The sequence below is a fragment of the Lepidochelys kempii genome, chromosome 7 (assembly GCF_965140285.1).
Source record: "Lepidochelys kempii isolate rLepKem1 chromosome 7, rLepKem1.hap1, whole genome shotgun sequence".
Taxonomy (NCBI): domain Eukaryota; kingdom Metazoa; phylum Chordata; order Testudines; family Cheloniidae; genus Lepidochelys; species Lepidochelys kempii.
In genome coordinates, this window is record NC_136386.1 from 54,069,037 (window position 1) to 54,083,211 (window position 14,175).

At 49.6% G+C, this 14,175-nt stretch overlaps 1 protein-coding gene across 3 annotated transcripts in view; it reads left to right on the forward strand.

Annotated features, from left to right (window-relative positions):
• Positions 1-4,934: 4,934 nt before the first annotated feature.
• Positions 4,935-14,175, forward strand: part of LOC140914606 (neurotrypsin) — a 37,782-nt gene continuing 28,541 nt past the window's right edge. The window contains exons 1-4 of one of the 3 annotated variants that reach the window (XM_073352866.2): positions 4,935-5,035; positions 6,807-7,129; positions 9,425-9,470; positions 10,893-11,129. In XM_073352866.2, coding sequence (XP_073208967.1) covers positions 7,058-7,129; positions 9,425-9,470; positions 10,893-11,129 — 355 coding nt within the window. In that variant the 5' untranslated portion in view covers positions 4,935-5,035; positions 6,807-7,057. Of the gene's footprint in view, positions 5,036-6,250; positions 7,130-9,424; positions 9,471-10,892; positions 11,130-14,175 lie in introns of those variants that run through there. The other 2 variants (XM_078853772.1, XM_078853773.1) reach the window with 2 other exon arrangements.

Sequence of the window (14,175 nt, forward strand, 5' to 3'; positions counted from 1 at the left end):
GGGGTGGGAATCACACTGGAAGACAAAGGATTCCTTTTGCCATATGTAAAACCTATTTAAGGCCAGGGAGTGACATAATCGTGGTTCCTTCTTCACCGTCTGCCTGCCCAAGATGACTGCTGTAAACATCTAAGACTGAACTGGGGAAGAAAGGATTGAACCTAGGCTGGAGGGTGTTTTGTCTGTGAAAGAAATACCTGGGGTTTTAAGCTGCAAGCGAGAGCAGCTTGCCTTCAAGAATCTCTGCAATCTGCCTAAAACAACATTTAGGGTGAGAATTTGCTAGTTATAACCATTTCTTTAGTATATTAAGCTTAACTTGTGTGTTTGTTTCATTTGCTAGATAATCTGCTTTGATCTGTTTGCTATCACTTAAAATTTATCTTTTGTAGTTAATAAACTTGTTTTTGTTTTCTCTAAAACCAGTTTGTGGAATTCATAACGGGGGGGGGGGGGGAAAGCTGTGCATATCTTCCTCCACGTTGAGGAAGGGGACGGATTTCAATGAGCTTATGCTGCATAGTTCTCTGTGCCTCAGAAGATGATACAATTTTGGGTTTACACCCCAGAGGGGGTGTGCACTTGAGTGCTGGGCAATTCTTTCACTGAGCTTTCTCATGCAGAGCTGATCTCTGCATCTGTGTGAAACTGCAGCTGGGTGTGTTCCTACCTGTTTGTGTGCTGGTAAAGCCTGAGGGCTTGTCTGATTTGTCTCAGCAATACAATATGAAGGGAGCCCAGGCTGGTGGGACAAGCGGGCTCAGTGGTACCCCAATTCCAAGTGGCAGCCCAAGGGAAACCCATCACAAGGATGTTGCACCTCTTAAGGGGAAGACCGTAATCCTGAGCTGTGCTCATTCATTGCCCACAAATAGGTCAAAGGGAAGGATAACTCTGTCTCTGTGGTGGCAGAGCCATGTGCGGTGTGGGGGCAGTTCAGAAATGCTATGGTTACAGCTTGCCACTACTATGGAGGAGACCAGGATCAGCTCCTCAGACCAATAGCACAGTAGGGGAAGGGAAAGCTTTTCCTTGCTTAAAGGGGTCAGTGCAGATTACATAGGAGCAGCATGGGTAGGTTGGCTTCGGGGGGATTCTAATCTGCTGGCTATGGCTGAAAGAGGTTTGTCCCACAAAGGGACCAAGGGATGTGCTTTAATCAAAGGGGAGGGAGGGGATTTCTCTACAGATACACACTGGATTGAGGTGATTTGCAGCTAGTTAGGTCTTGTATACACAGGAAAGTTATAAAGTAAGGTGAGGACTTTAACTGGTAGAGCCCCCTCTCCCCCCAGGTGGACACTTATTTTAGTATAAAAGGGCCCTTTTCAGTTTAGTTTGTCATTTTGGAAGCAGTTTAAACCAAGCTGAAAAAGCCACTCTTATTCTGGAATAAAGGTGTCCACACGGGAAGTAATACTGAAATACTATAAAAAGAAAAGGAGTACTTGTGGCACCTTAGAGACTAACAAATTTATTTGAGCATAAGCTATCGTGAGCTACAGCTCACTTCATCGGATGCATTCAGGGGAAAAGTTATAAAGTAAGGTGAGGGCTGAATATTCCCCCTCTGCACCCCAACCCACTGCCTCAACCCACAGCCTCCTCCTGCACTCCTGAATATTCCACTGAATGCATCCGATGAAGTGAGTTGGAGCTCATGAAAACTTATGCTCAAATAAATTTGTTAGTCTATAAGGTGCCACTAGTACTCCTTTTCTTTTTGCGAATACAGACTAACACGGCTGCTTCTCTGAAACCTGAAATACTGTAGTGGTTTAATGATACCATTGTAATTACATGGAATAACTGGTAACACTTTCCTGTATGAACAAGCCCTGATCTCACTTAGACAGCAGCAGAGTACAAAATGGTGTGTGCTGGTGGGGAGGGAAAGGGCAGACTGGCCATTGGAACCCTTTGGGTTTTGCCCAAGTCAGTTTTATTTGCTACCACATTTGTTTCCTTGATGCAGCTGCCAAACTGAAATAGTGTCAGGTCTCAACAAGAGTGAAATTATAGCCCGGATAACAGCCCATTGCAGAGGGGCACATGCTGCAAGTTCAAGTGTCTCATTGTGTGAGTGTGAGCTGTTATTTCTCCAGAGACCGAGTATGGAAGTTGATGGACTGCTGATTGCTTTTAGCATGCCCTGCGTTCCTGTTTGAGGGTGAGGCACTTTGAAATACCTCAGAAACTGTCTTGAGTGGGAGAAAGCAGCAGCCACTAGCTATTGTGCTAGTGGCCCAAAACAAGGGCTCTTGCTGCAGATCATCAACCACAATAATTTCCATCGGAAGGCAGGATTGAATAGAGCTGGTCCTTTCCAGGCCCTCAGCTGCTGTAACAGATGAGCTGTCTGGCTGTCTCCAGCTGTTGCTCTGCCTTTTCCTCAGAGAGAAGGACTTAGTCTGAAGGTTGTCTAACAATAAACACGTTTAAGGGAGACCCAGATCAAAATATTTGCTGTCACCTAACAATGAGCATTGATAAACTTTCCCCGGTTGATCTTGTGGTGTGAAGGATTTCCAAAGCCTGAACTTTCAGTCATTGTCACTGAGTTGCCATTTTACTCTCTCAGTTTGAGCCACTCCTCCCCTCAGCTTGCATTAGGACAAGCAGCCCTAGAACTCTGAAATCCATGGGCAGTGGGTACTATAGGCTGGGGAGGCTGAACTTTCCCAACCAGTCTGGTGTGGCCTCATCCACACCCTACCCCCAGACCCCCTCTTCCGTGGTCCAGGCTGGCTGGGGCTGGGGCGGCACCACCTGCCCCGTGCTCTGAGGCTGGAGGCTCTGCAGCCGTGTTGCCCGGCTCAGGTTGCCAGGCATCCGGTTTTCGACTGGAATGCCCAGGAGAAAAGGGATCCTGGTGGTTCCGGTCAGCACTGCCGACCGGGCCATTAAAAGTCCAGTCAGCAGTGCTGCGGGTCTAAGTCACGCTAGTCCCTACCTGTCCTGGCACTGCGCTGCACCCCTGAAGTGGCCAGCAGGTCCGGCTCCTAGGTGAGGGGGCCATGGGGCTCCACACACTCCACACACCATCCCAAACACTGGCTCCAGATTCCCATTGGCTGGGAACCACAGCCAATGGGACCTGGGAGGGCGGTGCCTGCGGGTGAGAGCAGCGCGCGGAGCCTCCTGCCCCGCTGCCTAGGAGCTGGACCTACTGGCCATTTCCAGGGCGCAGCACGGAGCCAGGACAGTCAGGGAGCCTGCCTTAGCCCCACTGACCAGGAGCCGCCCAAGGTAAGCCCACACCCTAACCCCGAGCCCTATCCTCCTCCCCAGCCCTGAGCCCCCCCAAACCTGAAGCCCCCTCTTGCACCTCAAACGCCTCATCCCTGGCCCCACCCCAGAGCCTGTACCCCCAGCCAGATCCCTCACTCCCTCTGCACCCCAACCCGCTGCCTCAACCCACAGCCCCCTGCTGCACTCCGAATCCCGCATTCCTGGCCCCACCCCAGAGCCCGCACCTGCAGCCCAGAGCCCATATCCAGGGGTTAGCTGGAGCCGGTTTGCAACAGTTTGCGCGAACCGGTTGTTAAATTTTGCAGCCGGTTGAGAACCGGTTGTTAAAGGGGTGGGCAAACTCCTGTCCTGCCCATCCCGCCCCAGCTCTCGGCTCCCGCTGTGAATATGTACTCACCTGGTGACACTGTGCGCCTTTGGCGGCATTTCGGCGGCGGGCCCTTCACTCGTTCTGGGTGTTCGGCGGCACTTCGGCGGCAGATCCTTCAGTGCCGCCGAAGACCCGGAGCAAGTGAAGAACCTGCCACCGAAGACCCGGAGCGACTGAAGGAACTGGATCTTCAGCTTCTGGCAGCTCATCACTGCCCGTACCCCCTCCCACGCCCCAATCCCCTGCCTCAACCCACGGCGCCCTCCCACATTCCAAATCCCTCAGCCCCACCTCACAGCCTGGAGCCCCCTCCTGTAACCCAAACCCCTCATCCCCAGCCCCACCCCAGAGCCTGCACCCCCAGCCAGAGCCCTCACCCCCTCCCACTCACCAACTCCCTGCCCCAGCCTGGAGCCCCCTTCTGCACCTGAAGCCCTCATTTCTGGTCCCACCCCGGAGCCCACATCCCCAGTTAGAGCCCTCACCCCAACTCCCTGCTCCAGCCTAGTGAAAGTGAGTGAGGGTAGGGGAGAGCAAGCCACCGAGGGAGAAGGAATGTAGTGAGTGGAGGGTGGGGTCTCAGGGAAAGGATGAGGAAGGGGGTGTGGCCTCAGGGAAGGGGCGGAGCAGGCATGTTTGGTTTTGTGCAATTAGAATGTTGGCAACCCTATGCCCAGTCACATGGCACTCCAGGGCTGGGGGAGCTCGGATGGCCATGGGCTGGGGTGGGGTGGGGGAGACTGTCAGCTGTGGTGGGGGTGCTCGGGGCTCCTGTGGGGGAGGAAGGGGCAAAAGGGGAGGAAGAGAGGCAGGGCCTCAGGCAGAAGGGGAGGGGCTGGGGGTTAGCCGCCCCCAACGGCTGGTTCACCAGCCGCCCATGCTGAAATCCCTTTCTTCTCTTCCCCTCCCTGCCACTGCTGCTTTCTGTGATAGGGCCTTGCTAGAGGCAGAGGCCACTGGGGTGAGGCTCTGTTTTTAGCCTCTCTTCTTGTCTGCCCTTCTGCCTCCCTGTCTGCTTGCTTAGTGCTGTCAGTTCAGAGATTTGTTCCTAATTAAATGATTGCAATTCTTGGCCAGACAAGCAATGCCCAGTGCACACTGCAGTAGGATCCACCCAATAACAACTGCTCCCTCCTCCCATCTTCTAACAGCATTGAATTGCATTTGATAAGCGATTGTGGATGAGACAAACCAGCAAGACTGGAATCAGTGATTGCTGGTAATAAGCCGGGAGAGAGAAATGGGCCTTGCATCCAGTCAAGAAGGACTTCAACAGTCTGTTCCATGTTTTTGTGTTGAAGGTCTCCTGGAAATCTTACCTAGTGGACTAGTGGACTTTCCCTTTCAGAGATGCAAGATGACCTCTTTTCCAAGGCGAATTCCACATTTCCATGCTGCAAAATCCCAAAAGAGGTAATTCCCCAGGAATAAAAAAGTACAGCTATATGGAATGTCCATTGAATTGGGCTGAGAGCAGCATGGAGAAGGTGTAAAGATCCTTAAAATTCCTGAACTGTGTCAAATGCATCCACTCAACAGAAACCAGGAAGTGGACAGGGAGGCAGGCCCGTTGCATATATTTATTAATGATAAACATTAAGGGGTGTATAAATAAATCAACTAGCACTGCTCATAGTAGACAGCAATAACAGCCAATCTCCTGTGACAATTTGGGGTTCCACCCAGACCAGTGAGGGGTTGGTCACTGCCTGCCCTGCGACTCTGGATACCTTCAATGCTGTGCTGCTGCAGACTCCAACAGCCAGCAGATAAACATGCAGGTCCTACCCTGGCTTCCCCTGCCAAGTTACTGCTTGCAGAGTGACCCCCAACACCTCCTGCAGTCCTAGATTTCCCTAAAACTGGCTCCAGCAGTGTCCAGCCCTCTCCTGGAATGCTCAACAAAGTTATTTAGTTTGCTGCTCCTTTAAAGAGCCAGAAACACCATCTTGTGAGCTTGGCTGGAGTTAATAATCTCTTCAAGTCAGTCAGAGTACTGGGCTGGTTTAGATAAAAAGTAAAACAAATTTACATAATCAGAGAGTTTTTAAGTGAGTTTGGCATGCCAATGTGCTTTTCATTGTCTTTGGTCACACCTTGCTCCATTTACATGGGAGACCCATGCACAACTGCATTCCTGTGTCTGGAAAAACCCTCTTTATTAACTCCCCCGACATGCCTGGTTTAAACACATTTTAATCATAATTCCAGCAGCTCTGTGTAATTATTTGTGAGTTGACCGTACATACATCACACACGAAGATTAATCGTCAGTGAGCTGTTAGATGTCCAATGACATATTACATGACACCCTATAGATGCAGATGATAACAGTAGCAAGTTGGGGAACATTGAGCTGGTCAGGCCAGCTGACACTTCTGGTTTAGGGGATGCTCTTTGGGTCTTATCCCTTACCAAGCATCCCAACCCACCAAGTGGAAAAAACTTTCCAGCCTTAGCCCAAGGTTAAAGAAATGCTTGGCTGAAAAGATGAACCTTGGAGGCGATCAGGATCTGGCAGACCAGCAATGGGAACACCCTCGAGTTGGGGTGTGGGGGGGGTATCCACTGAGAGTGCCCTATCACCTACTCTGTTCTCTTAGGAGACATCTTAACCTGAAATGCTCCATCTCTTATTCTCCTGGGTTCAGAGACCAGAAAAGAGGTTCTCAGGGAGCTGCAGGTGGTTGAGCAAGAAGACAGAGGTTGGAGGATAAAGTCCAGTTCCTTGGAGACATAATGTCTTGCAAACACACAAAGGATTTTCCCCCACACCTTCAGTTTTATTACTGCAGCTTTTCTAGTTGGGAGTTACAAATCAACACCTCCCAGGTCCACCAGTCCCTTGCAGGCAGGAGAGGGATAGGAAGAGAGAAGAATCAGTTGGGGAAAGGAGGGAAGTGTCAACTTAAGAGAAGAGAGAACTGCTGGGCTAGGCAGCAAGGTAGGCAGGGGAAGAGGAGGAGGCTTGCACTAGAGAGAGATACAAACCTAGAGCAAAAAAAGAGGCTGGGACAGCAAGCAAGAGGGAGGGGAGAGAGCCAGGGTAGGAGGCAGAGAGAGATGAGGTGAGGAAGCAGCCTGGAAGGCTGAAGGCTGTACCCTGCCCGTCTGCACTTGCCTCCTGTTGGTTTTGAAGGTGGGTCAGAAATTCTCGGGGCACATTCTCTTCCCCTCACTCCAGAACAAGGAAATAGAAGAGAGAAGAAAGCAAAATCACAAGCTGCTGCTGTGAGCTTTTATCCCCTTCCTTCCCTTCTCTGCACTGAAACGACAGAGTTGTGCTGTGCAGATCCTTCCAGTGCTGCGCCGCTCCAGACCTGCTCCCTGGGAAATAGAACAGGGGAAGGAGGGAGAGGAGGAGGCAGCTAAACCCAGCAGCAGCGAGAATGTGAAGCCTGAAGAAGCTTCTGGCCACTTTGCTCAGGAAGAAGGATGGAGATTCCCAAAGCTCTCAAGTGCCTGACCCTGCTGCTGAGTTTGTTACCCTGCCTCAGATGTGTGGAGGTAGGAGATTTTTTTTTAAAATATATCTCCCTTGTAATGTAACATGGCTTTTTAATATCCTGTGCAAGGGGACATTGCACTTAGCAAATATGCTCTCTGAAGCACCCTGCTATCTTCTGTCCCTGGACCAGGGGGTTTATGCTGGGAGGAGGGCTATGTATCTTCTTTTGCCTATGAAAAAGCATAATCAGAAAATACAACCCACAGGAAGCTGAGCAGGGTGCATGGGGTGCAGCTGCTTTGGCTCATGTTTTCTCAAGCACTGCAGTGACCAAAGCAGGAGGGTCTCTTTGTCTCTGCCTATTGCCGATAGATTAATCTCCCCTATTACTGTTGTGGACTGATAATTTATAGCTACATGGACCTGGGGCCAAGGATGTAGGACAGGCTGTTTGCACTCGTGCTAAAATGTGAGGGGGCTAAGGGGACCAATCTTTGGTGAGAGGGCTTTGGAAGGAGCACATTGCTCCATGGGTCTGGACTGCAGTCCCTTCCTTCACGATCAGTCTCCAAGTTGTGGTGGATCCATTCTCCATGCAGTCCATTATTAATCCAGCCTATCACATGCAGACTGGCCTGGGCATGCACATCCTGTGGGAGCGGGGAGTTAGGAGACATGGATTCTGGTTCTGTCACCTGTCTTGCTGTGGGAGCTTGGGCAAGCACAGGACTCCTGTGGCTCAGCTTGCCCGGTTCTGAAAGGGGAGAGGCATTCCCGTCTCTGTAAAGTGCTTTGAGATCTTCAGATGACTGTGGCTATAAAAGTACAAAGAATTGTTGGTTTACTCTCCATTGTGTAGGCTCAGTGCTGTATGATACACACACAGAGAGGGGCTCCCTGCTCAATGGAGTGTAAAAATCTAACTGCTGTTTACACACACATACACACATGTACCCCCTTTCCCCCGCCCCAAACACAGGCCCCTCCTCATCCCAGCTAATCTGGCATTTCCAGAAATGTCATTGATACATTTCTGATCTAGAATTTCAGGTCTGGCTTTTCTGGGGTGATCTTGGTGCTGTCCCATTGTCGACAGCACCTGCTGATCAGATTCAGTTCTGGCATAAGCAGGTCTGACCCCTGTTGAAACCAGTGGGAATTGCCTCAGTTTACTCCAGAGATGGATGTGGCCCACAGTCTTTAATACAGGAAAAGAATTAGCTTCAATCCCAAATTGTTCTCTCCCCCCTTTACAGAACAAGAGGTGAAGCTGAGAGAGACAAAACCATGGCAGCTCCAGTAAAAAGAGAGAGTGAGAACAGCTTCCGATGGCTAGACTTCTAAAGATATACATGCCCCCACTCTGTAAATTAGTGATCCTTGCACATGTAAAAAGCTGCTGGTTATTTAAAAGTAAACTCAAGTGTGAGGAGCTAGGAAATATACTTCAGACTCTTTGCCTCAGGCTGTTGCCACTGGTCTGGGAAGAGCTTACACCTGCCTGCAAATCCTGTGAAAGCACAGAGGTCATGTCAGAGTGGAGTTCGCCCTCCCCCAGCCAGCAATGGTGTGGATACCATCAGAAAGCTTCTGCTCATGCTACGGTATGCAGCTGGAGCTAGGCAGCAGCCCCAGAAACCTCAGAGCTTTGTTTCATATCCCTGGTGCTTGTTCCTAATATGTCAAGCCCTGTTTGGTGTGGTGTGGTGTGGTGTGAGGTATCATTACACTTCTTCAAGCCCTGAACTGTATTAAAGGCAAAATCTTAAAGTTCCTGTTGAGTTCCCTCTTACAGACACTCATTGTTTTGTGTGTGGGTGCGCTCTCTGAGTGTGAACACTGACTCCTGAGGGCACCACCGCATCAGGTAGATGCTCTATCTTCAGACCTGTTCACTGTCACAGCCATAGGAAGCCACTTCCATGGTTTGTGCAGGGAGAGAGGGAGGGACTACTAATACATTTTTAGAGGGCATGACTATTTCTTTCAGTCTCCCCTTTTGCCCCCTACATCTTGGTCAGGCCCCTGTTTCTCCCTTCCTCTCCTGCTTGCTCCAGCTCCCCATGCCTCTCAGAGCGCTTGGATAAAAGCCTGGAAATGACACGCAGCAGCCCTTTAGCGGCATGGTTGTTGTAGGAAGGGTAAGCCTCTGCAGCCTACAAATTATTCATTTTGTTATTCGTGGGCAGAGCTGTGATTAGGCTCTAAGAGGAGTAATAGGGGAATCAGGGAAGAGGCGGTTACTAGGGTGTGTTTCCCCAGAGCAGCCAGAGGCTGAGCAGCTTTCATGACTTGCCCATGTTTATTTCACAGGATAATCATCTCTCTGCTTTTGCTTTGTGTTTCTTTCCCAGGCTCTCCTGGGATCGCAGCCCAGCCAAAACCATTTGCAGAGTGCAGGTAAGAACAAGAAGTTATTAATTCAGTCGCCAGTCAGATGCCTCACTGTGCCCTGAGACCATGAGCAGAATGGAAACTGTTGGCTTGCTCTCATCCTCTGTCTTGTCCCATCATCGTGCCATTTTCTGCTCTGTTGCACGCTTGGGTTTCTGTTTCTCTCCCTCCTTTACATTTCCAGCCTCATTTTTTCTTCATCTCGAATACTGCTGCAGTTTTCTCTTCATCCCACATTTTCTTTCCCTTTCCTCTCTCTTTGTCTCTTTCACATTGTCTCCTTCTTTAATCCATTTTAATAAATATTGAGGTCTTACCGACCCCTCATCATGGCTTTGTCAGTGAATCCAAGTCAGGCTACAGATCGTCTTCCAAGTGACTCTCTCTAGACATTTATGTTGCTTTCTTCACAGTGTATCTGTACCTGCTGATATACATGGCACCACAGCCCATTCCAGCTGGGCTTGCAAACCTCTCTGTTGTTTTCAAGGTCAATGGCACAGTGTAATTCTTCTGTACACATCAGCTCTTTGTCGTACAGGACATATTTATCCTTGCTGTTGCAGAAGGGTTTGCTAAGGGTATTGGCTTCTGGTTGTTTATTAAATGAATAGAGCTATTATACTGAAATTCATTCCAGGGTCTTCTCCCACATGTTGCACTTGGAGAGACCTATCTGGTATAGAAAGCCAATTGTGTTTTTCCCTCTCTTATTCCAGATGAATGAAGGAGGATTTCAATCTGTCACAAAAACTACATATTTAATTTACTGACATTTTTTTCACAGGCAGGAATTTTGGATAAACACTGGTCTGGATTTTTGTGCCTGCTTAGAATGGGTTTGCTGTACTCCCCGTAAACCCACTGCTTTCAAATAGACAAGCTGATGTACTCATGTAAATAAAGAACATGCATGTAGTGCATGCTGGAATAAGAGTCTCCACATGGGGGGACTATAAATTCACCCCCTCCTTTGCAGAATCTGATTTCACAGGGGCCTGGGTCTGGCTCATCTCAAAGATAAAGTGTGGCTTTCAAGTAGGCTTATGTCCAAATGTAGGGGTATCTTATTCAGGAGTCAGAGTGGGTGGGGTGAGAAGTAGTATTAGTGGAGCTTGCATTCTGCCTACCATCCCAAAATAGCTGGGTGTCTTCATTAGGGTCCAGAGTTAACACTCATTTCAGATGATAGGGGAGTTCACAACTCTCAGTGCTATTATTTTTCAGGAAACATTTGATTAGATCACATTTACAAGGCTTTCTTCACAACCCCAGGGCAGAGAGTCTTGATTTGTAAAAGAAAATGAAGGTTCAATGTTGCAGAAATGGAAGGAGCCAGCAGAAGAGGGCTGTTATGTGACACATACTGGCTTTATCCAAGCCCTTCTTGGCAGCAAGCCATCCTGAAAGCTTCCTTTCTGTCTCCAGGGTCCGGCTTGTGTGGCATTGGGCCCCTCGGGTATTACAATGGCTCATTGGCTGTCACTGAGTCTGGGTCGGAGTGTTTGAACTGGGCAGAGTTCCCTGATTATGTCCAGCAGTACCCAGACAGGGGCTTAGGGAACCACAACTACTGCAGAAATCCAGACGGGGGAGCCACGCCTTGGTGCTTCTACCGGCTTGCTTCTGGAGTGATTGGCTGGGCCAGCTGTGACTGTAATCAGGGTAAGTACCCCTCAGCATCGCTTGGCTTGGGGGTCTTGGCTGCATGCTCTCAGACCTTATCCATGGGCAGGTGGGGGCGTGGGGGGAGAGGGTAGGTGGAGGTGCCAAGATGCATACAGCTTGGTGTTGGACCCAGAGCAATGAGCACAGCACAATAGTTGGTCAGAATTTTCAGAAAAGTTTGGCTTCTGTTTAGGCCACTAACCAAGGACTTGTCTCGATGAGAAAATTATACTGGTATAAGGTAAGGTGTGAATTTATAACCCCAGTGTGGACACTCTTATGCCAGTATAAAAGCATCTTTCTCGGCTTATCTTAAACTGCTTCCAAAGAGATATAAGCTAAAGTCAAAAGAAGCCACTCGTAGGCCTGGTCCACACTAGGAAGTTAGATCGCTATAAATATGTTGCTTAGGGGTGTGAAAAATCCACCCCCTTGAACAACGCAGTTGAACTGACCTATACCCTGGTGTAGACAGCGCTAGGTCGATGGGAGAATTCCCTCATTAACCTAGCTATGGCCTCTTGGGGAGGTGGATTACCGATACCGACGGGAAAACCTCTCCTGTTGGTGTAAGTAACATCTTCACTGAAGCTCTACAGTGGTGGTGGTGCAGCATTTTAAGTATAGACAAGCCCTTGTTCTGGAGTCTGAGGCTATGTCTACACTATGAACCTTACAATGGCACAGCTGTACCAGCTCCCCTGTAGCCACTCTTCACCAGCAGAAGAAAGCATAGGCACTGGAACTAGGGGTGCTGCTGCATCCCCTGGCTTGAAGTGGTTCCCATCATATCCAGGGTTTACAGTTTGGTTTTATGACTCTCAGTACCTCCACTATACAAATTGTTCCAGCACCCCGGGAGAGAACTCTTCTGCTGGCATAATTAAACCACCCGCAACAAGCAGCATTAGCTATGTCAGCAGGAGAGCCTCTCCTGCCGACACAGCGCTATCCACACCTGCACTTTTGTCGGTGAAACGTATGTCAGTCAGGGGTGTGTTTTTTCACACCCCATACCAACAAAAGTACCAGTGTAGATGAAGACTGAGGGTATGTCTGCACTACGAAATTAGGTCGATGTTATAGAAGTCGATTTTTAGAAATCGATTTTATACCGTCGATTGCGTATGTCCACACTAAGTGCATTAAGTTGGCGGAGTGCGTCCACAGTACCGTGGCTAGCATCGACTTTTGGAGCATTGCACTGTGGGTAGCTATCCCACAGTTCCTGCAGTCTCCACTGCCCATTGGAATTCTGGGTTGAGCTCCCAATGCTTGATGGGGCAAAAACATTATTGCGGTGGTTTTGGGTACATATCGTCAGTCGTCCCTCCCTCTGTGAAAGCAACAGCAGACAATCATTTCACGCCTTTTTTCTGTGCAGACGCCATACTGCTGTCAGCAGACGGTGCAGTAGGACTGCTAACCGTTGTCATCATCCACCGCTTCCGCTGCAACTCTGCTCTGCTGCTCTTGTCTCAATAGCAAATTTCTCCATGTTGTCTGTCATGTGCTCCCGGGTACTTGTGTTCTTCCTCGGGAAATGTGCGTGGTGCTAACAGTCGTCCTCCACCACTTCCGCTGCAACTCAGCTCTCCTGGTGCCATGAATCCATCTCGCAGGTCTTCTTGTTGTTCTGTATAAATATCTATTCTCGTGGCAACCATCATCATCCATCGCTTCCGCTGCAACTCTGCTCTTCTGCAGATGCCACACTCCGGCAAGCTCAGCTCACCGCTGCTGTTGTGAGCATTGCAAACACCTCGCGCATTATCCTGCAGTGTGTGCAGACCCTGCAAAAGCAGGCGAGGAGGCGACAATAGTGCGATCACGAGAGTGATGAGGACATGGACACACACTTCTCTCAAAGCATGGGCCCTGGCGATTTGGACATCATGGTGGTAATGGGGCAGGTTCAGGCCGTAGAACTCCGATTCTGGGCCCGGGAAACAAGCACAGACTGGTGGGACCACATAGTGTTGCAGGTCTGGGATGATTCCCAGTGGCTTTCGCATGCGTAAGGGCACTTTTTCATGGAACTTTTTGACCTGCTTTCCCCTGCCCTGAGGCGCCAGAATGCCAAGATGAGAGCAGCCCTCACAGTTGAGAAGAGAGTGGCGATAGCCCTCTGGAAGCTTGCAACGCCAGACAGCTACCGGTCAGTTGGGAATCAATTTGGAGTGGATAAATCTATTGTGGGGGATGCTGTGATCAAAGTAGCCAACGCAATCACTGAGCTGCTGCTATCAAGGGTAGTGACTCTGGGAAATGTGCAGGTTATAGTGGATGGCTTTGCTGCAATGGGGTTCCCTAACTGTGGTGGGTCGATAGACGGAATGCATATCCCTATCTTGGGACTGGACCACCTTGGCAGCCAGTATGTAAATCGCAAGGGGTACTTTTCAATGGTGCTGCAAGCATTGGTGGATCACAAGGGGCGTTTCACCAACATCAACATGAGATGGTCGGGAAAGGTGCATGACGCTCGCATCTTCAGGAACTCTGATCTGTTTGAACAGCTGCAGGAAGGAACATACTTCCCAGACCAGAAAATAACTGTTGGGGATGTTGAAATGCCTATAGTTATCCTTGGTGACCCAGCCTACCCCTTAATGCTATGGCTTATGAAGCCATACACAGGCACCCTGGACTGTAGTCAGGAGCAGTTCAACTATAGGCTGAGCAAGTGCAGAATGGTGGTAGAATGTGCATTTGGATGTTTAAAAGCGCGCTGGAGCAGTTTACTGACTCGCTTAGACCCCAGCGAAACAAATATTCCCACTGTTAATTGCTGCTTGCTGTGTGCTCCTCCATCTCTGTGAGAGTAAGGGGGAGATGTTTATGGCGGGGTGGGAGGTTGAGGCAAATCGCCTGGTGGCCAATTACGCGCAGACAGACACCAGGGCCATTAGAAGAGCACAGCTGGGTGCCCTGCGCATCAGAGAAGCTTTGAAAACCAGTTTCATGACTGGCCAGGTTACGGTATGACTGTTCTGTTTGTTTCTCCTTGATGAAAACCCGCCCCCTTGGTTGACTCTACTTC